Genomic DNA, 23,132 nt, shown 5'->3' with positions numbered 1-23,132 from the left:
GTGCCACCTCGCTTTATCTTATTAATTGAAGGCCGGTGCCACCCGGCATTGCCCCGTGGTATTTATTTGTTTACGAGCCGGTGCCCACCCGGCATTGTCCCGTGTTCACCGCCGCAGCCCGGGAGCCCTGAAAGCTGTTGCCGGGCCGCTGCCTAGAGCGACCCGGAAGTCCCGCCTCCTGACCCCCAGGGCCGCGCTGCCATTGGCGGCCCCGGCGGAAGTCAGGCGGAGGGAAAGGAGACGAGGCCAGGCGGGAGACCGAGGACGTCTGCTCCCGTGTCTGCGAGGCTCCCGAGTGAGGTGAGGAGCCCCGCGCTGCTCCAGCAGCGAGACACCCGGTGAGTGCCTGAAAGGAGGGAGAGGGGCCGCGGGACACATTGCCGGTGTCCGCCCCTCCCCCATAGCGCGACCTAGCGCTTGTAACTGTTTGGAGCCCCGAGGCTCCTGGGGGCATTACTGATTCCTGAGTCCCCCGTGAGGGACTCCAACTAGAGGGGCCATCCTTTGTTCCTTGAGCCCTGAGAGGCTCTCGTGCCCTATTTGTTTATGAGCCCCAGAAAGGCTCTTCATTGCCCACATCGTTTAGAGCCCTGAGAGAGGCTCTGGGGGCATATTCATTATTTAGAGCGCTGAGCTCTATTGGCACATTTTGCTTGGTGAGCCCCTGAGAGGCTCCTTGCCCATTTGGTCCTTGAGCCCTCCTGGCTCCAACGTTTGCCCAGTGCATATTTACAACTGTCCAGCACTTAGTGGACAGTTGCTACGTTTAGGCTTTGTGTTCTGTGCTGCCTGCGCAGACCCCTGACTTTGAGACTCAGGGCATTCAGCCCCTTGCGAGGCCAGTTGGCCTGAGGGACAGTTCTAGTGTTGTGCCATGTGCACCCTGCGCAATTTATGAGTTACTTGCTTATTTGATTTGTGCGCAAATGTTCTACCTGCACCTCTGAATGTGTTTTAATGTTTCATGTGCAATTCTTGTTTGTTATTACCTTTGCTGAAAGTGACCTGCTTAGGTGATTCTTTGTTCTTTTATTCCCCTTTGCTAAAAGTGACCTGCTTAGAGGAATGTTTGTTTTTACCTTTGCTAAAAGTGACCTGCTTAGGTAATTCTTTATGTGTTTATCCCCTTTGCTAAAAGTGACCTGCTTAGAGGATTGGTTGTGTCATTACCTTTGCTAAAAGTGACCTGCTTAGGTAATGCCTTGTTCTTTTATTTCCCTTTGCTAAAAGTGACCTGCTTAGAGGAATGTTGATGTTTAATTGCCTTTGCTAAATGTTACTTGCCTAGGTGATTATTTTAGGTTTCCTTCCCCCTGCGTGATTTCCCTACAGAGACTAGGGTGGCGTAGGAGGTGATAGGTTTTCCTTCCATAGGTCCTGATGATAAGGTCCTAGCTCCCTGCGTGATTTCCTTACAGAGACTAGGGTGGCGTAGGAGGTGATAGGTTTTCCTTCCATAGGTCCTAGCTCCCTGCGTGATTTCCCTACAGAGACTAGGGTGGCGTAGGAGGTATTTTCCCTTTACCAGTAGTAACTGGTTGTATGCTACATTTTCTATTTCTGTGTTACAGTCATTATATGTTGATGTGCTAAAGTGTTATACCTACAAGTATTATTTCTAACAAGTGCATACCCCTGACAGTGGTCCAAGTGGCCCTGTCCTGTACATAATCCCTTGTAAATCTTGCCCGTGCCTGTTGGCACATTGTAAAGTGTGTGTGTTATCTAATGTGTTTTTATTATTATAATACAAAGGCTATTTTTGATATAACCTTGTGTGGAGTTTCCTTTGTGGTGGGCCTTTGGTTGTTGTCGCTGGGGTGCGCGCGCAAACGCTTTACACATCGCCTCTGAGATTAGCCTTGCTGCTCGCGCCACGTTACCTAGAGGGTGAGCGGGGGTTATCTTGGTGTGTGACTCCCTAGCCCTGACCTTGGAAATGGTGATCCCTGACTGACCTTGGCGCAAGCCTTGGCCAGCCGGAGGTCCCGTTTCCAACAATAACTAAATATTTGTTTTAAATTATACAGATAGTAAAACAATTGGCAAAGTATTTGGACCACGCGCCCTGAAGAGCAAGTCTTTTGAGGCAGATGTGCACATGTGATGAGGAAAAATTGCATCACTCTCATCAGAAGAAGGCTGAACTGAAGTGAGCTAAGGTGGGAGGGAGCTAAAGGTAAGTGACTTCTGTAGAGACCAATGGGTGAAAACGACTGAGCCACAGCCCTTCAACGCATGTATATAAGTATGTTATGTTTATAAACAGTGACTAAACAGTGTATGTGGGGTTTTTGTGGGGTGTGTCTATGCTGTGTGGAGGTTAGTCAGCGCCAACAGTGTCAGATGGAAGACATGCGCACTCTTACCCTGAGGCTCGCATCAGCGTTGGTAAGGAAGCGCTGAGAGTGGAATTCTGCAGTCCTCTCAGACCGGTCACTAATTTGTGGAAGAGGTTTGCTCTTTGCTGCTGTGAACCGTCCAGTTTCTGTAGCTCTTCCAGCATCCTTAGAACTTCTTCTCCTCTTTGGGATGGCGATTTGCTTTCAACGTTCTCGAAGGCGAGGCCTCTCTTGGAAGATGTGTCTGTAGGAAGATGACAAACATGAGAAAGGGTTGTGACATGGGTGGCAAAACTCACGCTCAACAACATCGATGATTGTTGGACGGGCGAGAGTTTTCCTTCAGTGGGGCAATTATTTGTGCTATAAAGCATTGTGATGGCTTTATAATAGAAGCTCAGGTTAGATGTCCTGCACATCTAACCTGGGCTTCTATTGGAATTCTATAACGCATATTAGCAAGCCCATTATCACCGTTTTAGCAGCAGTTTCCTGCCGCTAAAATGGCGATAATTTTAACAAGGTTCTTGCTAATATGCCACAAAGAGTCGGATGACCTGTAACCACATTTATGCGTACTTAAATTGTCAGAGTGGGCCATCCAAAAGTATCATATCCAGTACCCTATGACTGCTAAAGTCACTGAAATAAATATAACTACATTTTTGCACAGTTATTTGAAGAATCACTGTCTGCCTTTTAGCAGCACCACTAATCCCACGGCATTGTGAATCTATAATAGATTCCAAACACAAGCCTCAAGAGGTAAATTGTGGAGTCCTGATGGCCCCATCATTACTTTCCAATTCATAGCTTGCCATCGAATTGTGGCAAGATCAGAAAAAAATATACCGCAAGCCATTTTATAAAGGAATTGTATTTGTTACAATGTAATGCCAATGTTGTAGTACAGCTTACGCTGGAGAGACCACATTTTTTATATCTCTTTTGAAGGAAAATATTACCTTCATCGAAGATTCGACTGTTGATCTTGGGTGAGTCTTCAAGCTTCAGTGTCTGCGTCACTTGAGACATGATACCGTACTTATTCCTGTAACAGATCAGAGGACACAGTTTCCTCACGTGTTTCTCCAAGTACAATGGCGCTATCCAAGCAGAACGTTCCTGAAATGTTTTTCTAGTAACTGATATAACTTGTGACTTATGTAATTTTTTTACTTGGTGGAAACTTATGTAAAGCGATCTGATACCTCCGGGTCTAGCCAGCGCTATATAAAACTCAAATAAATAAATAAACCTATGTATGTGAATGACAGTAACTGGCTGAAATGCCGTTAAAACCTAGATACTCTAATACATCCTAGAAAATGTCACCTACGATTACATCATTTCCTGTTGGAACCTACTTGTGTGAAAAGGGCAGGTAGAGGTGGTTCTCTGTGCAGACTGCTTCCGAGACATGTTTCCTTTTTGAGTCAATGTTGTACTGGCAAGACTGACTGCTGCTGAGCAGTGTAGACAAGGGAGTGTTCTGTAAAAATCAGAAAATGCAAATGAATTATTGTTGTTCTAGTCATGCCACTAAAGATTTAAACAACTGAACAGTGAGTTGTAATCCCGCAATTATTAATGAATCTCCTGTTATGTTGGATTAAAGATAAATGAATCCAAAATGGTGCTTGGGAAATGAGAAAAGACAGAAATATCAGCACGAGAGAGAGCAAAAAGGATTGCAGGTGGGGGTTGTCGTTCTCTTCCAAACATATGGGGATGTACTTTCGTATGCGTTTTTGTTTTGCATTAAAATCAGTGAATTCAACGAATTCTTTTCGTGAGAACACTCTGAAATGTAAATTCATATTATCCTAACCACACCATGTCCCTGTGAAAATCAGGTCTGCAGTGCTGTAACCGCTGCCAGGACATTTCGATTCTAGACAAATTGTGAGGTGCAATGCCTTATTGGACGCACGCAAGAATGCAGAGCGGGGGTTTCTGGGAAGTGGAACGATATTAAAACTCTTGAAAACAATCACATTTCGGAAGAGCAAAAACATTGGCCTGGATGTGGAAGAAAGGTTTTCAGACAGAAAGGTCGGCTCGGCTCTGACGGCAGATGCTGCAGTGAGATGTTAATGTGTCAGGGCTGAGGTGTCACGCGGCGCCCGCCAAGTTACCGTCCGATGCATTGCTTACCAGTCCTTTGACGAGAGCCAGCGGGCTGACATGGTCCCTCATCGGTGTGAACTGATCGCACGTCTTCAGATTGCGCTTGACGGTGACCTCGGTCGCTGTTGCGCCTTTCTTGTTCTTGAACGTCACTTCGCTGGGGCACTTTCCAAAAATGGTGTCCTGCAGAAAGATCACATATGGACATGATTACCACCAACCACCTCAGAGACTATTGCCTTCTTCCATCGACCTTCGGCCAACCAAGAAACTGTAATATTATTGTATTGTATACCTTCCATACCTCTTGTACTCAGTACCCCCTCACCCTCCCTATTTTATGTTATGCTCCTGTGATCCCATGCCTATTGTACAACGCTACGTCTCTGTAAAGCGCTCTGATACCCTAACGGGTCAAGTTCGTGCTCTATAAAAAACATAAATAAAATAAATGGCGTAAAGCAGAGGCAGTCATTTAGAGCCATTCTTTTCCTGCGCGCGCAGGCCGCTGTATGTTTAAGCGCTGCCATTTCATGAGGAAGGAAGGGCCTTACTCATAAGGCTTTGCGACACTTTTGCACCGCCATTGCGTCACTTTTTGTGACGCACCAGCGGCATAAAAATGTGCCATGTTGCGGCTTATTTACAAAGTGATGCATCTAGGCAGATGCGTCTCTTTGTAAACCCCTGCACCGCATTTTACCCGCACCAGGTATAATGTATGCAGGGTGGGCGTTACCCCGCAAAAAGCCTCGTAGAAGTGGCGCATTGAAATCTGCAAGTTTTCAGTGTGCCACCTCTAGGATGCTAGTGCGTCAATATCTTACGCCTGCCTCACAGCAGGCATAAGACTGACGCAGGCCCTTTCGCATGGGGCTAGCACCATGTGAAAGGACACTTTGCTGAAGTTGCGTCTGTTTTCAGACACACCCAAGCAATGCGCCACTTTTGCACCTACAGGTCCGTCAGAAATATTGACGTATCTGTAACTCTTTGCGACATGGAGTGCCGTACAATAAATATGGCGCATCCACCCTGTTGCAAGGAGGGCGCTGTAGAAACAGTTGCATTGCTGTTTTCACGCAGCGATGCAACAGTTTTCTTAAATGAGGCCCGAAGTTCCACAAAGTATACAGGGGCTTATTTACAAACCCCCTGAGCCGCAAGTGCGTCACTTTTTTCAACATGGTAAAAAAAGACGTATGGGCGGCGCAAGAGGCTTGTAAATAAGCCCCACAGATTTTTCTGACTTGTAAGTGAGACTTAGGGCCTGATTACAAATTGTGCGATCCCACCCGGAACAATAACTTATGGAGGTATGCCGCCTGGGCCCACTGCGATTCCCTCGGTGTTTCTTGGCCCACTAGTTCCGGGCCTGGAGACTTCAGACCCAGCTTCACCTGATGGGTATCCACACCCAGGGAAACAACTGCAACGACGAAAGCTGCATGGGGAAGTACAGTTCAGCCTGACCAACTGTTCCTATCTGCCTTATCCAGGGGCGTGGCTCGGTCGGTATGTTTGGCATAAATTACAGGTTTTTGTGAATCATGTGATAAAACATGCATCTTCACAATGTAGAGGTGTACCTATATGCATGCATTGCTACATTTCTATGTAAACTTTCTTCTATCAAATAAGGTTTTTTTTCCTGGTTTGTTGCATGTATTAACTTTCAGAAACGATTTCTTTACATCATACAATAAACCTAAGCCCCAATTCCAGGTTTCGAAGAGAAGTTGGAAAGTTTGCACAGGAATCAGAATTCCACGTTTTGGAGGAAACCTTGCAAAGATTTCAGCAGGTCAAGCTACCGTAATATCTGTGGACGTGCTTGAAGGAAAAGCAACATTTGTGGAATTCAGTGCACTAGATAAAGATTCCTTGGTTAATACCACCTCTATTCAAACAATTTATGACCTGGGCTTGCATATCTGTGTGTGTGTGTTTCTTTTTAAGAGTCCTTACCATGAAGGCAGTGGTCTGAGCTTCTTCCTTCTCTGCTGGCACAAGCAGTGCTGAAATGATGCCCCTCTTAATGTTGAGGACATTGACATCTTCACCTTTGTCGGGGTACAGGAGCACCTGCTCCCCATCAGGAACACTGAACTTCAGCTCATACCTGGCAAGACAAAGAGAAAACAAAGGCATTGGTCTCTGTGCAGGGGTAGCGCGTCAGCTTTGAAAGGGCCAGTGAGTGAGTTCTGTTTTTTGGTCCCGTGGGCACTGATAGGAGCTGGAAGAGTCATATTGCTGGAAAGGCCAGTCAAACACTGTGCAGGGGTATAAAATACTGTGTTTTGTGTGAGCTCTTTCTAAGCAACATAGTTCATTCACTTCCAAAAAGTCCATGTTTGGGCTAGATTATGAACCAAGAAAATGGCCGTCTGGTTTTGAGATAACCCGATACAACAGCGGCAGCGGAGGAGCATTGCCTGTTGCCTAGCCCCCCACCCACTGCCAGGAATCAAATAAATATAACAATAATAAACACTTGTGTATTATCATTTTATTTTTGCTCTCAGAGCTGAAGACTTGGGATCAGGGCCAGTTGGATGACAGCAGGGACGGACTGGCTACCGAGCGTTTTGGTGTGCTGCCAAGCTGGGAGCTGATTTCACTGTGGTGGGGGCTGGTTTCGTTGATGGGGACCTGCATGTGCTTCTAAATAAACAAAGCAAAACGAATGGTTTTAAGCACACGCAGGTCCCCATCAAAGAAATCAGCCCCCAGCACCACAACGCCCAGTAGCCAGTCCAGCCCTGGATGACAGTCACTAGAAGGAGTGTTTTGCACTGTTATCAGTGCGCATGATGGTTTAGCGGCCGTCTCAGGATGGCCAAACCGTCATGCGCACTGAAGCGTTCTCCAACCCAATCTGCATTGCCGGGTTGGAGAGAGCAGGCACAGACTCCTAGTCTAACTGGGGACGCAAATTGAGGGTGCTCAGGTCTATCCTGACACTGCTAGCAGCATGACAGCAGCGTCAGGATTTACCACAGTGGACTCTGGGAGCCTGTGCCTGCAGAGGAGAGCAGCACGATGCGGCAGGTTTAGTTTTTGTTTTTCCTTTTACTCGTCCCCCCTCGCCCTGCCACCCTATCAAGGCACCCGCCGGTACCGGGGTACAGACATGCATCCACTGACCCAACAGCTGTTTCTGCACAGAAATTATGCCTGGTGAAAGCAGGAGAAATATCTGTGCAGAAAATGACCTGGATATCGAACTCCATATGCCAAAATATGGCTGTTTGTTTCTGGACCAGCGTGTTAGCATTCGTTCTGGGCCAATAATGTTGTTATTGCTTGACGCAGGAGTGAATTACCATCATCCAAGCATGAAAACCTACATTCTCTATTTCAGTTGAACCCTCTGCAGTGTGGGGCTCCCTTGAAAATGTTTGCCAGGCTGATTTTTATTTGTAGTTCAGCCAAATGTCCATTATTTGGCACAACACATATTGGTGCAAAGACTGCTTTCTTACCTTGCCTTGTAGGTATGCCTGTGTTGTAACTGATGTTAAACTACAACATTCTGGGATTGTGTGATCAATGTACAGTTCAGTACTGCCATGTTATCATTTGTTATGTTGGTTATGCTGAACAGATCATTGCAGTAATATGTGTATAGTGTCATTGTTACTTTACTTCTCTCATCCGCTAATGGTTAGGGGAGACCTCCAGGCCACAAGTTTTCTGTAGCTCATACAGTGTTTAATTTGAGCCAGGGGTTCATGTTACTTGGCACCAGCACTTGATTGTTAACACCAACGCTTCTGGCAGTCTGCCACAAGGTGGCAATGTCTGGCTATTTAGAATTACCACAAACAACAGTCAATTATTATTCCAATATACATTAAAATGGCTATTACCTGTCACACAAGCCATTGTTATAGCTTTGGAGGCCTGGAATAGTTTGAATTGTCACACTTGTAGGAGTGTACTGGGTAATAGTTCTGTTGTTACTATCATTGGCAGCATTGGCAGGGGCAATATGTGGTGCAAGCTGCAGAGGCCTCCTGACGAGAGTCTTGGCACTTACTTTTTTACAAATTAAGCACTGCATTCATGGGAGACTGTGTGTGATGGAAAGACTGTGTGAGTATTGGAAACATTCAGTGTGTGTGCCTGAAATGCTCAGTGTGTGCTGGAAACATTCAACATGTGCTGGAAAGACTCTGTGTATACTGGAAGGACTCTGTGAAAAACCGTGTGTGCTGGAAAGACTCTGTGAAAGATTCAGTTTGTGCTGCCCACCTTGCTGCACTGCGTGGAAGGGTAAGAGCAGGAACGCAAAGTATTTAACATATTTAGGCCCATTTCTGTCTTTTCCTTGTGCTGCCGTACAATCTGCTGCCTTGCGTCGATGAACCACCCTTGCACCACGGTGCAAGGGTGCATCTGTTGCAGACAGGATTGTTTTTGTGCAGGAAAGGGCAGCTTCCTGCTCAAAATCAGCCGTCTAAGTATTTTTCCTCTTTTTCTATGTGTGCTGCATAATGTAAAACACAGAGAGAGGAACATTTCTGCAGCATACACGGAAAGAGGAAAAAACGAGGCGAAATATAAATATTCCCTTGTGTTACCAAGGAGGCTTTGCATTGTGACGCATTCCCAGGTCCTGTATAAACAACAAGAGAGTAAGGGCAAAGTGAAATACTCTCACACCCCTTGGGATAAACAATCAAAAACAACTAGAGAGCACCATAATCAATAAAAAAACACATAACCTCACTAGGATAGATGTTAAGAAGACCTTTCACCAGCCAACATCAGTGCCCCATGCGTGGTTTTAAACTGTGTTAATAAGTATAATGAAAATATAGAAAGAGGGAAGAACGAGTATACCAAAAGGAAAAATGTGCCCCTCAGGCACCCACACTAGGTAGGTAGCCGTTTGTCTTCATCGGGTTCCCATTATTTCATATGTGAAAAGGTACGAAAAACAAAAGTGCTGGGTGAGTTACTTTTATCACTGGTCCTGAGGAATGCTGGGTCGAATAAGACCATTTAGCTGAAACATGTCGACCGTTTTTTAGGACAGGGGGTTCAAATTTACTTAACTCTTCACTGTCCGCACAAGCATATTGGTTTTAATTTGAGTTCGAATCACCCCTCTATTAAAATTGTTGGTTGAGGGAGTGATCTACACTCTTTTTAATCTGCACTTTTGTTTTTCGTACCTTTTCACATACGAAATAATGGGAACCCGATGAAGACAAACGGCTACCTACCAAGTGTGGGTGCCTGAGGGGCCCATTTTTCCTTTTCATATACTCGTTCTTCCCTCTTTCTATATTTTCATTATACTTATTAACACAGTTTAAAACCACGCATGGGGCACTGATGTTGGCTGGTGAAAGGTCTTCTTAACATCTATCCTAGTGAGGTTATGTGCATTCCCAGGTCCACCAGTAATGGAAAAACCGGGAATGTGTCAAAATCCATGGTTGGATGCGCGAAGGAACACTGGCATTCCACCCATGAAACTCCTCCCTGGGGCAGAGCAGTGCAACACAGTGATTTGCACTGCATTGCGTTACTCTAGGTGTATCAAGCAACACAGGGCCACGCACGGGAGCCTTAAGTGGCTTGACAAATCGAACTAGTAGTTGCGTCGCCCTTGTGTCCTTTTGCGCAGCTCAAGGGGGAGGCAACTCTTTGATGTGTGCTGGAAAGACTGTGTATGTGCTGGAAAGACTCAGTGAATACTGGAATGGGCGTCACAAGTTTGCATGCCGGTAGGTTAAACTCAGTGTTTCATTTTACCAAAAACCATATGAGTGTCAGTGAGTTGATTAATACTAAATGCTGCATCTTAAGCAGTGCTTTATTTGTAACAAAACCATATGTGCCTGAGCCCAGGCTGTCTCTCAAAAGGCTGCAGCAGTACACACCACCCACTGCCCCTGCCAACTCTGCCAAATGCCAGCTCCAGAGCTGCCTTTTAAGTATCTCACTCATACAAGGGTGACATTCTGGACTACTCCAGGCAGGCTCGGCCTGATCGTTTCATTACAGCGTGAAAGTATATGAAATCACAATACTCTGGCAATATTAAATCAAGTCAGACAGCGCCACTGTGTGGTGAACTGTCATAGTTACGTGCCAGTGTTCCCAGTGAACACATTTTAAACACACTGTAATCTGTGATATACGCTAAAAATCCGCCGATAGTTAACTTCGTAAGAAGCAATGGCTCTTTCACGCTGCTAGACCATGAAGCCCCAGGGTTCATACACTCAGGGTTCAGCACAAAAAGCACTTTTCAGTTTTGCTTACGTGGAAAGGGCGCTGGCAAATTCGTCGGAGTTCTTTGCCCTCTTCAGCATGGCCTTGCCCTCTGGGTTGACTCCGTACACCTCCCGCAGGGTGCACTGGTTGACCCGGAGGATGAAACTGCACAACTGAGGGACTTCCAGTTCAACCTGAAAATAAAGCACGTGACTGTCAGACACAACTTGGCATCACACTACAGGTCCAAGCAGAGCCCTGGATTGTGTTCTGATTGTAATAATTCCCCGCCATGTTGCCTCACCTGTCTCAAGGACTGCCTCCATAATTATAAAGTCTCTGTGATGATTTGTGTACCAAGTGCTGTGCAAATTGTGCCTCTCGTAGCAGATCAAATCAGAGTTAGTCATTTTCCCAATTCGTTATACAAATATGTCCCACCTAGATTTAAAAAGTCTTAGCTGGTTACGTCCCAGTGGAAAAACATAACCCCAAGAGAAATGTGATCAAGCACCGCCATGTGATGGGCATCAAAAGAGGCTGCGTTATCGACGAGAGGCTCTTCGAAGATTACGCTGCCTACTGTGGAACAGAGTACACGGGTTCTAATTTCAACTTCCCTGCGCGTCCAAAAACGTGAACTATTGGGCAAATCAGTGACCCTGGGCAGTCAGTTTATCTCATGACAGTGGTTCCTCGGCTTTATCTACAAAGTGTAAACACTACATAAACAATTTGCATTTAGAAGCTTCCTATGGGAAACCAGTCCTGTGTACACCGCTGCAGTGTGTGACCTAAGACACTTGTTAGTACAAAGCATATGGTGCCCAATGATTTGAGGAATGCTACGGTGCTAATAAACTAAAACTCACAAAACGTCAGCATGTCTCATGGTGGTTCCAGAAGGCTGTTCGTGCAGTATAATTAGTAAAAATATTTGAAGAATTTCCAGTTTTGTGAAGAATTTTGCAAACCACAAACTGTACTTATCAATTGGAGCAGATTTCACATTTTGTACATAAGGCCTGCCAGTATTGTGGCGGGATGTCCTGTCTTCTTACCTTACAACTGATTTTAGAGCCGCTTTGTGAATCTGCAGTCCCGGGCACACCATTCGAGGTTTCAGCTTCATAGTTGTATATGTATTTTCGCAAGTGTTTAAACCTAGTTGCATCTTCTAAGGAGTACAAAATAAAACATATATTTAGACTTCTACTGAAAGAGCAACACGGTAATTATTTTGAATAAAACAATCAATAACCAATAAAATAGAAAGAGCACACGGAAGAAAATAAAACATTCCTTTGATTTGAATTGCGAGCAATACCGTAATTTACCTGCAGAGGGCGCTCATACATTAGATCAGAACAGCAAGTGTCTTGTTGAGGCCGGAGCGCCAACTCACCGCACACTTTGCCCTCTTGCTCCGGTGCAAGGAACAGTGTGTTACAATTCCAGTTATTCAGGTGCGCGCCTGCGTTCATGACAAAGGTTAAACACACAGTCCACATCGCCTGATTTGCACTGAGATTGCTGTCAATAATTTATTATCTATGTTGTTTTCAGGGCTCAGAGTTGTTTTCAAGCGGGCTGTGTTTTCTTCGACCTCTATAATTGTCAGAGAGTTTCCTGATTTAAAACCCTGTGTGGTTACCATGCAGAATCGTCGGTGCCCCACGATGTTATTCACATTATATTTTTTGGCACTGCCCGTTGCTCCAAGCTTTTCTGTTTTAGGCTGAAATTTGTCTCTCGGAAATAGGGTAGTTTTAAACGTGTTTAGAAACGTGAGATGGCAAATACATTTTTCAATTATATGCTGGGACTGAGAGTAAGACATTTTAATCACAGTCCTAGAAGGTTTTGGGGAAACCCGCTTGAGATTCGTTGAGTATGCCTTTCGCGCATGCGCGCGCATTCGCGTGGTACCCAGTTTGGAATGGGTGACGGTGACACCCACCTCAGGCAGCTTTGAGTAATGCGCTGTGCTTTACGCACCAAGGATTGTAACATAGGCCCCTGCGCGCACAGATGGGGAGCAATCAGGGCACAAGTCCTAAATAAAGAAGTGCGGGGACGCTCAGAGACAGGAAGTGATGTCACGACAGGAAGTGACGTCACGGAAGGTTAAAAAAACTAGAAGTGGGGGGACGCTCAAATACGTGAAGTGACGGCACGACCGGAGGTGACGTCACGAAAGGTAAATCAAATGTAAAGAAGACCTCCTTTCAAAAGTGGAGTGCCTCTTTTGTATTCGGAAAAAAAAGAAACGTGAGTAAAAAGCGAGCTATTGCAGGAATACATTAACAAACATGAAATGAGAGCAGACATTGTCACACGAGGGCACTGAAGTACACAACTTTTTAGGTGGATTTGCATAAGTGACAGAATAAAATGATACCACTCACAATAAAGAGACAGCGGCTGAAGTGAGCGGACCCAGCGCCCGTGCGGTACTTGTGGTGAGTGCAGCGAAATTTGAACACTACTTTAAGAGACTAATTGATGAAGAGGGCTGACCAAACGCCCATCCATGTATCCATATATGTAAATACCCGTATTTGCACATGATGGGGGGATCCGCACACATAGAGGCAGGACGTGCATACCAAGGGACATGTTACACTCTAGTCCTGTAAAGGGGTATTTCCCTGCACAGATGTGACCCCTGCGTTCGCATTTTACTACTTAACTCAGCTGTGATGCACTGAGCTGCAGATAGACTGACTTGGGTGATCGACGGGGCGGCCGGCCGTGAGGGCAAATAACGCTATAATTAAAAGCCCAGCTTTTGCGCAGGGGGGACGGCGTCCACCCGATAAGGCCCCTTAAAATAAGTGGGGGGACGCCGTCCACCCACGTGGTACCCCGACTCGAGCCCTGGGAGCAATCCCTTAGGGGTGTTCCATCAGGCCAAGGCCAATCAGTGGTGTAGCTAGATCTGAGACTGCCTGGGGCGGGCCCTGCGTTTGCTGCCCCACAGAAGACTGGGGTGGAGGGGGGCTTGCAAGTCCACGGTTTGCCGTCTCGCAACGGCGCCGCACTGAAGAGTGGGGCGAGGGGGTGGTGACGATTGTCTCCCTGAGACGGCCAGCAAGAGCTGGGGCAGGCCGCCGCCCCCAAAACTCATGACACCGGAAATGGACCGCCCCCCACACCCTTGCTACGCCACTCAGGCCAATGAATATCTGTGTGATATGGGAGACTCAGGGGCAACCTCATTAGGTTATGCAGAAGGGTCCCATCATTTCAAGTTACGCAACTTTGCACCACGAATCAATGGGCGTCATTTAGTGGTTCCCAGGGGTAGCAGCTGCGACCCCTGGCTTGCCTCCTGCAACCCCCAGCACTGTCACTGCGACCCCTGACCTCTGATGACATGAGTAAACTTGGAAAAGAATCATCCATTGTTCCAAGTACTGTGGATCATCTCCATGCCGCCGCTGCCCCTGAGCGGGTGCAGAGAGTAAGAAAGAAATACAGGTGAGAGAAGGAGAGAGAAAAAGAGAGAGGCGATAAAGGTAAGAGGCTTTGAGGCAAAATAAGGGTAAGGTTACGAAAGGAAGAAAACACTACAGAGAGAAGGGTGAGAGATCAAGAGACAAACACAGGAGGATGCATGTTTCAGGGAGACAAGGAGAGATGAAAGAGACACCAATAATACTGCGACATAGACACGTGAAAAAGGACTGACAAAGGAGTAGGAGAGGAGGGAGAAAGGTGAAATAGAGTGGAAAAAGAGACAGAGCAGGCGAGAAAGGAGATCAGTGACAGAGGGGGTAACATGTATTAGAAGGAGATCAGTGAGAAAGACACAGTTAAGATATACAGGCGGGGTGAACAAGAATCAACAACAGCTGAGAAAGATGTGACAGATAATAGAAAAGTCAGACAGAGCACAAACAGCTGAGGGGAGGGTGACAGCATGTCTAAAGTGGTATGACTTCACTTCCTGGGATGTCATTGGGGTCAAACCATATGATGTCACTTCCACTACCCCAGGCATTTTGGTGAATCATCGCCCAAGCATGAATCTTGGGGGGCAGGCACGCTACTGAAAATCTTGCCCTGTTTCCAGATTAGTTAATTGCCTCAGTCCGTACATCCCTTTCAAATGTAACAGTCGCTCGTGGGGCCACTGGGATCGGACATGGGTTTTCATCTCCGACTCCTGTTTTCCTTATTGGTTTTATAAGTATCATGGAATTTTTCCAGGAAATTAAAAGACATTCTCCGATTATTTTTTTTTCACGGATTGCTAACACTTGCACTATTTCTGTCATTCTCTGCCTCTGTTCACAAGTTTCCTCTCACTCTTCCACAGGCATTGTTCTTATTCCACACTCTTTTTCTTATTTTTAAACCTTTTTTTCGCTAGTACTCTTATTTCAACCATAAGCACTGTCCTTACTCTTAGTTCTAATGTAACCTTCACTCTTACACATGCATCTTTACAAAGTTTCTCCTGTCTGTGTTTTTGTACTTACTAGTCAGTTTTTGTAAAGAGAACAAAAGTCGCATAAAGACTACAGTAGTGCTCCCTTTTTATTTATAATCTATGTGTGCACTCCTCAAGCACGTACACATGAATACATATGCACTAAAATAAATGTTCACTCTATTCAGAGACGAGCAGAACTATCGGACAATAAGGAGTACTGTGACCGGAAGGGGAAGGCTTAGAGGGCTGGGACAGAGTCAGTCAGATGTCAAGTGATCATGACATAGAACTAACATTGCCAGAGCCCTTTCACAGGCAATGGCTTGTCTTGCAAGTTTAGCGGTTTTCCTATGGACCAATCTCTTTTAGTCTGGCGCCCTCACAGTCCTGGAGCTAGGCCCAAACGCAGGCAGGCCGCGCTTAGCCTACAAGGAGTCTGGAGTCCCTCAAGCTAAGTTCAAATCCAGAACGGGCCATTACTGAAGCTAGCTCGAACTCTAGGCACGCTGAGGCTTATTTACAAGCCCCTTCCACCACTTTTGCAGCATTTTTAACATGGGAAAGGAAACGTGCGGCTGGCGCAAGGGGCTTGTAAATAAGCCCCACTGTTCCTCACACATCACTCATCTGCAGCTCCTCATCAATGAAGATGAGTTTGAACCCCTGATACAGTCAGTGATAGGATTGCTCCCCTTTGCCCCAGACTGCAAAGTAAAAATTTAAATTAACTGCACCCCATTCTTTGGGCATTTTCGATCATCCTTACATTATTGTGAAAGCAAAATGCTTTTCTCATCTGTCAATGTTTCTGCAACATAGCAGCATACAGGGAGAGATGTACCGGCCCCATGCCCCACTCATTTCGCAAAGGCACAATGTTCATATTGGAAAGGGAGAAACACAAGGATCCAACAATCTCTTTTTTTCTAGACTTTTCTAGAAATGGCGAACCAAAAATGAACATTATTTACAAACAAATGAATGAAGTCCTTACTTAAACAGCTTGGATTCTGATTTTGCACTCCATCATCTTCTGCAAAAAATCAAATAAAAACAATGATATTAAAGGGTTTATCGTAGCCACGAGGATTTTGTTTTACTCCAATCATAGAAAAAACTATGCACTGAATGCCACATCCTGCACCTATAAACGGAGACTGTGAACTGGGTGTTTTATTTTTCATTTCAATTATATATGATGAATCCACGTCACTGTAGGGAACTTTAGATTGCAATGTAACAGATAAAAAGACTTAAACATTGTTGTGGAACAATGTAAACATTTCCTTCCAATAGATTGCACTGCCTGCCATACTTCCCTCTAATTGGGAAAACCGGTTTCTCCTGCAACCCCCTGCACCCCAATTCATCAGTGTTGATAGCCACAATGATGTCTCAGCACATGCAGCTGTGTCACCATCATGACATTCTCCAATTGAAATTCCAGTTGACGTCATACATATGGTTTCTCCTGGATTCCGTTGCTGACATAAGGTTTTTGGGCACATTGTCTATGGCTACCGGGAACCCTCTACTAGGTTTCCATTTTCACTTCGAAGTGATTACTGGTGTTTAACACCAGCCTTTATTTCATCTACTAGTTTTATTTAACCAGTCGAATTTCCCTTTTTTCCATTGGCACGTACATTGCAGTACCCAAATGCCCATACGCTGAACAGCATGCAGTAGAAACCATTTATAATTTAGAAACTGGGATTTCCACCAGGGCCTGGGACTGTGTCTGATATAAAACAACAATGGAATTTGAAGCACAGCCACAAAAGGGCAAAGGGCAACCAAGAAAGTCAAAGGAAAAGAGTAGAGCAAAGAAACAGTAACATGGAACGGATTAAGTCCATGCCAACACAAATTAAAACAATTTTAAAAAGTCCAAAACGAAGCGAGAAGTATGTTTAAGTTGTAGCAGACACCATGGCTCCGAAGAAGACTTTTTTGAGTACTTCGACCGTGTCAGCTGAACTATGAGAGAGAACACACAACCACGGATGTCTAGGGACATTTTGAATTAGTGTCCAAAGACCTCAACAGGAACGCAAACATCACTTTACCCTGAGAGGTGTCAAGGCCTCTTGCCTCTTTATTAGCATACAATCGGGTTGTCGTACACATGTCAGGCTAAGAAACATGGTCTTCTGAACCTCTTAATTTACAGACTCACACAAAGTCCACAGGCACATTTAATGATATTGGGTCGATTCACCCAATCTGGAAATGTACCTTATAGATTTTAGTCCTCGGTGTGCAGTTGATTGCTGACTTTTTTAGGGGTTCACAAAGAGCCACAGGCACCCCTACTCCTTATTCCTGCACTTGTGGTTCTCCGCCTACATCTACAGGTCGGGCAATCTAGAAACACACAGAGCTCACCGCAAATTCTCAACATGTGATAGTGGCGATTTTGCAGTTCTGGCAGCTTTTTTTGCATTCGTAAGTGCACGTTCAAAGGGCACATTTTTACCAGTTTTGATCAGTGTCTCACGAAGTAGAATTAACATTTGCAGAGTGTTTTTTTCTGCTTCTAAATGCCACTTTGGTGTTCTTAAATGTCAGCCAATCAGTTTTGTTGCTTCTTGTAACCCAGCCAAAGTGCTGCTACTTCTGACATGCTTGTAGGCATGTATGTGTGTATGTGAAAGCGCTCTCCTGGGCATGCAATAGCTACACAAAACATGTTGCAATACCAGTACGTCTGTATAGGTCTTCAAAAGATTTTGTGTTGACATATTGGTGTTCATTCTAGCTAATAATATACCTATTTCCTGGGATAGACATTTTCCTTCCCAAACCTAAAGTGAGTGCAACAAGTTAGTGCAAAAATTATAATGTCATAACTGGAATGTAAAGTGTGCAAGAGCTTATGATCTTGTAATTTATTTTGTAGGAGTGGCAACCTTCTCTTGCAAGCTTTTAGAGTTTCCATAGTCTTCCTCAGAAACATCCCTGTCACTCATACTGTATTTCCTCAGTACAGGATGTTCCGGTTTTTAACATTATCTTCCATTGTGGTCCTGTTCACATTTTGAGTCGCTCCTGGCGAGAGTTGTTTGTTTATTTCCTTCAGCCCTTGAGGGTCCTTTCCCCACTAGTCTCCAATCTCGTTTCACCTGTATAAAGTGGTGTCTTCCAGAACGGAACTCAGTGGTGTAGGTGAGAGACAGCCGATGATGCTACCATGAGAATATAGACCTTATTTTGCTGCTGGTCATTCCTGTACCTAGACTCCTCTTTCGTGACCACTAAATGCTCTTCTCTTTCCTGGTGACCACTAGTTCCCTCAATTCCCGCACCATGCTGCTCCATGGCAAGTCTATAATCCATAGCTTTGCACTTTAGAGTTTTAAACCAAATGTCCACACACTAGACACCGCTTTCTCTTCTACAGTACACTGATTTTGAATTCCCTCTTGGGAGTAACAACATTTTAGTAGTTAATTGTATCATCTACAAATAGGCATAACTTAAATACAGTCACTTATCAATGCAATAAAGCGATCCAAAGTGTGATTGAACCACTGTTACACCACACTTATCAGCGCCATACTTATCAGTGCATTTTCTTCCTAACAGACCACAGCCTTGGTTACACCTTGGGGTAAATTCCAATCCCTGTTTGCTGAGGCATCAGAATTCTGAGTTTTATGGGACACATCACAGTCTTGAATTTTGGAAAGTCAAACATGCCAAAATGTATCACTGGAAAACTTTGATAAATGCAGACTGTGATACGATAAGAAGCCGTCCTGCATGTAATTCCCAATTTTGTGAGAAATATGAGGTATTTACCACACCCAATAAATAAAGAGTATCAGTAATTACAAGGTGCACTAGATTGACGAGTTAGTAGTAAATACCCTTAATCGTCTTTCTACTTTTAGTAACTAGAAAGACACTTTTTGTGTACGGACTATTGGAAAGTGGCGTCTCCATCCTTAGGTGTGTTCCACCTGGTTCTCTTGAATTGTCAACCTTCAGTTTTGATCTCTCCAGCGGCTCTCTTCATTATGAATAAGTTCATATCCTTATTTCCTCCATTTACTCATATTCATCAGAACACATATGTCAGTATCAAATTTCTTATTTAACATGCTCTTATTTTACATATTTCCTCCTGTCCCTACTTCTACATCAACGTAATAACAGATATTATTACCAACATTTTTTTCAATTCAAGGATTTTAACAGTTTTATGTTTGTTCTGCTGCTCCCTTGACTGTCCTTGCTAATTCATTTTTACTTCTTAATTTGGTTTGATTTAGCAAGCTTATATAGCACAATTTTACATAAGCTGTGCTTACAACAGACACTATAAAGGTAAAGTACAATACAGCATAAATAGCCATATTTGCAGTTGCTTGCAAAATCACCACATTGTACTGAACGCGTAAAGTAGCCATTATACATTTTATGGATTAGATTCAACAATAATTCCAAAGCCAATAGGTCTAGGTTTCCTGTGATAATGCGTGCAGAGTAAGCAAATTAAACCCAGCATCAGTAGATAGAGAAGGCTGGAGCAGCAAAGGACTCTTTGAAACCGTTCAATGCCAACAAATGAGTGGATTGGGAAGGATACAACCAAACAGTCAATAACATTTGGTGAAAGAATTTAATCCACTGGGTTTAGCCAAGAAGTGAATGACAAACTCTCAAGTCAGTGGATACGAGAGGCTGGTCGAAAAAATCCAATAGTTAAAAATGGCGGACCCAAAAGCCCACTGTTTGTATATTGCGGGCAATAGGTCTGTTTGATAGTTGTGCTGTCGAAACGTAGACCTAGAAATCATAGGCCGACATAGGCATTGCCTATGGTAGAGTGTGGAGGGTGGCTCTCAGCATACGAGTAGGACAATAAGGGAGGAAGAAGCAGACAAAGCAAGCTGAGCAGTACACACTGGCCAAGGTAGAGAGCTTTGTAGACCTCAACATACTGGGAGCAATTGTGCTCTTTTGTGGGAACCGATACCAAAGTTACACGATTCAGACCCAGGACAAGCTTAACTGCTGCACACCTCATTGTCTGTAGTAGGGAGATCAAAGCACACAACATACTTATGTGACTCCCTGTGTCTCTAGAGTACTCTTGTGTCTCTAGACTACTTATCTATTTCCATTACCATTTGGAAAATGATTTCCTATCTCTGGCTTTGCAAGGCAATCAACTGCATACTATTTTCCTAAGTAAGAGTTACTATGAAAAATCCTGATTAAGAGATGGGAGGCTATCAGAAGTCTTTGGACGCCTGGGGGGAAAGCCGATTCCAGAGGAAAGTCTGCCAGCCGAATTTCTCTTATCCGAACTTAGCACTTACAGAGGTCAAACAATTGTCTACTGCTCCCCATTTTGAGTCAAAGTTTGGCCCCTGGGGTCAGTATTTCATAGCTCACATATCTGTTAGCACATGCAGGGTGATGCCTTCCTAAAGGGAAAGGCACAAAATATCAAATTTGCCTTACGCAGAGGAATGAAGGGTCGATGATAGTTATGTTAATTTTTTGACAGAATAATATAAATGATAGACAACATTTTTAGTTCTAATGGGGCACAAAATGACAATTCATGAATTAATATATAATTTGAACTAACATGAATAGAATGAAGTTTAATGTCTCTGCCCTCTTGTTACATTAAACATAAGTTGGACTATAAGCTCTGGGTCCCCAGCTTCAAGAGCAAATCCACTGCTATAAGTCGCTCAGGGGCGACTGTTTCTGGCAGAAAGGGCAGGAGTCAGTGCTCTCAAAAGAAGTTGTGATGCAGTTCTAAATGCGGAGAACGAGTATAGAAAATTGTCTGTCTTTCTATAGGTATTTGTGCCTGCCTTTTTCATCCACAGTTTAGTATTTCATATATTTGTATAAAAGATCTTTGAAAAAGTTCACATTGAAAAAATCGGGAAGCCATTATCCATTGCCTGTCAATTGCAGAGAATACGACGCCTGGCAAAGAAAGTATCGTCCTCACCACAAACCAACATCAGAGACGTAATGAATAACGCAGACCACAGAAACACACCTGGCAGAAATACAGATCATGCTTATCCTTTGTATTTAGCAACTAGATCAAGGATACAAATCTATCTATATGTGTATACCATTCAAAATACTTTATTTCCATAACAAGAATGAATGTAATCCGTAGTAGAAAATTGTGAATCTAAAGTGCATTGCTTAAAACAGCAGACGTGTTGTTTCTAAGCACTATCAAGATGTCTCACCAGTTAGTATTCAATTTGGCATCCTTATAAGGAAAGATGAGAGCTTGAGGTGACCCTCCCTATATTCGTACTGGTCAGCTATCACACAGGTGTCACCAGTTAGCACTTAACTCGCTGAGCTATCTCACTGGTGGCTGAGTTACCGAGGCTCACTCAAAAAAGTTCAGATGCCACAATTATTCCTTGTCACACCCGAAGAGCATTTCGAAGCCACATTGACTTTGAGGCGCGCCATGCACAATAAAGACATGCGTCATAAGAGGAAGGGTGCTTCGAGGAAGGGAGTGGGCGCTGGATACTCACGGGCCAGGGTTCCGCTGTTGATGAGCAGCACCAGAAGCCAGAGCTTGGTGGTGCCCATGGTGAGCCGTGGGAGCACGGGGTTCCCCAACTCCTCTCACCGCCTAGTGCTTCTCCTGGTCCTCGCTGAGAATGAGCTCGCACTCTTGGACCCGAATTTATATACGCCCGCAAAGCCGCTGAGCCGCTCTTTTGGAAGTTCAGGGCACGTTGCAAAAGGTTCAAAGGTCGGTGTCCTTCCGCGGCAGGGCCCGGGAGGGCCGCGTGCGGGCTCTGAGCTCAGCCCAAGGCACACACCTGGGCACGCAGAGTCTCTAGCAAGAACATGACTGATAGATCTGTGAGGGTTTTTAAGTTCAAATTGTTAGAACAAAACAATGAAAAGTACTGGGTATTATGAAAAAAAAAACACTTTATGGAAAGAAAAAAAATGATGCTTCAATCGATGAAAAAGAGCCCAGGCAGCTCGTCAGCGTTCTTGTTATCTGTACCTTGAGATACTTCATTGAGGCGTCTTTCAGATAAGATACTAGTGGAACATTTCTCATCGCACGTATATAGACACATTTTAGCTGGTCATTTCTTGTCTGTCGCATATTCGGATTTCTCAATAACGACCCAATGTGGGATAAACAATCACAAGTTTGTGTTTTAGAGCTTTAATCGTTATATTGTGTTGTGGGGAAATGCAGTCAGGCCCACACTCTTGATTCTTTCATTTCTCTTTGTTAAGGCCCCTGATGTTTTCAGTTCCAGCAAAAATATGATGATTCCAAGTCCATATTATATATACTGGGGTCATGGGTCAAGCAGGTGGTATATATTCCTTTTTTAACCAGCACAATGACCAATAACGGTCAGACCGAGGCTTATAACTGTAGGCATACGCCGCCTACAAAAGGCCCATGCCTAATAACATCTGATAAATAAATATAAAAAAGTAAGACTGCATAATCGGGAGACCCCATGTTTTGTGCTGTAGAATAATTCCGCAACCAGGCTGAGGAAGAAAAAGAGAATTGACCCTTGTCATCATAAACACTGATTAGCCAAAATGGCAGAGGTAGCAGCTCAAATAGGCCCAATCTGGCTTGGGGTCGCTAGTGTACACTTCAAAGGGGATGAGGCCAGGTAGTTCAGACTGCACTCTTCCTATTGGAGCTGGGCCATGCTTATTTACATATAGAGGTGGCTTGGTACACAAGAAAACCATGGATTGTGATGGGCCCCAGTAATAACCAGTGGCTAAGATTAATTTAAGTATTCCATTAATTACTTTTTTGTTTTTCTCACAGGTAGCATCAGTGACTTTCTGCATCCTTCGACCACTTTGTGACATCACCGTCCTAACCCCGAGTCCTCCCCATGTCCAACAGCCTCCATTTTGCTGCTGTGGTGTTATGGAAGATTAAGGAGTGGAAATCCGCGATGACACGAACCACCAGTTTC

At 44.5% G+C, this 23,132-nt stretch overlaps 1 protein-coding gene across 1 annotated transcript in view; it reads right to left on the bottom strand.

Annotated features, from left to right (window-relative positions):
• APOB (apolipoprotein B) overlaps window positions 1-21,924 on the bottom strand; it is a 59,839-nt gene extending 37,915 nt beyond the window's left edge. The window contains exons 1-9 of the mRNA XM_078647722.1: window positions 21,687-21,924; window positions 16,142-16,180; window positions 11,768-11,883; window positions 10,755-10,900; window positions 6,441-6,594; window positions 4,500-4,655; window positions 3,710-3,834; window positions 3,308-3,393; window positions 2,370-2,586 (exon numbers count right to left, since the gene is read on the bottom strand). Of these exons, the coding sequence (XP_078503848.1) occupies window positions 2,370-2,586; window positions 3,308-3,393; window positions 3,710-3,834; window positions 4,500-4,655; window positions 6,441-6,594; window positions 10,755-10,900; window positions 11,768-11,883; window positions 16,142-16,180; window positions 21,687-21,744 (1,097 nt within the window). The 5' untranslated portion in view covers window positions 21,745-21,924. The remainder of the gene's footprint in view (window positions 1-2,369; window positions 2,587-3,307; window positions 3,394-3,709; window positions 3,835-4,499; window positions 4,656-6,440; window positions 6,595-10,754; window positions 10,901-11,767; window positions 11,884-16,141; window positions 16,181-21,686) is intronic.
• Window positions 21,925-23,132: the final 1,208 nt, after the last annotated feature.

The sequence above is a fragment of the Lissotriton helveticus genome, chromosome 6 (genome assembly GCF_964261635.1).
Source record: "Lissotriton helveticus chromosome 6, aLisHel1.1, whole genome shotgun sequence".
NCBI classification, from domain to species: Eukaryota; Metazoa; Chordata; class Amphibia; order Caudata; family Salamandridae; genus Lissotriton; species Lissotriton helveticus.
The sequence above is the reverse complement of the archived record's forward strand: the minus strand, read 5'-3'. Positions and strand labels throughout refer to the sequence as shown.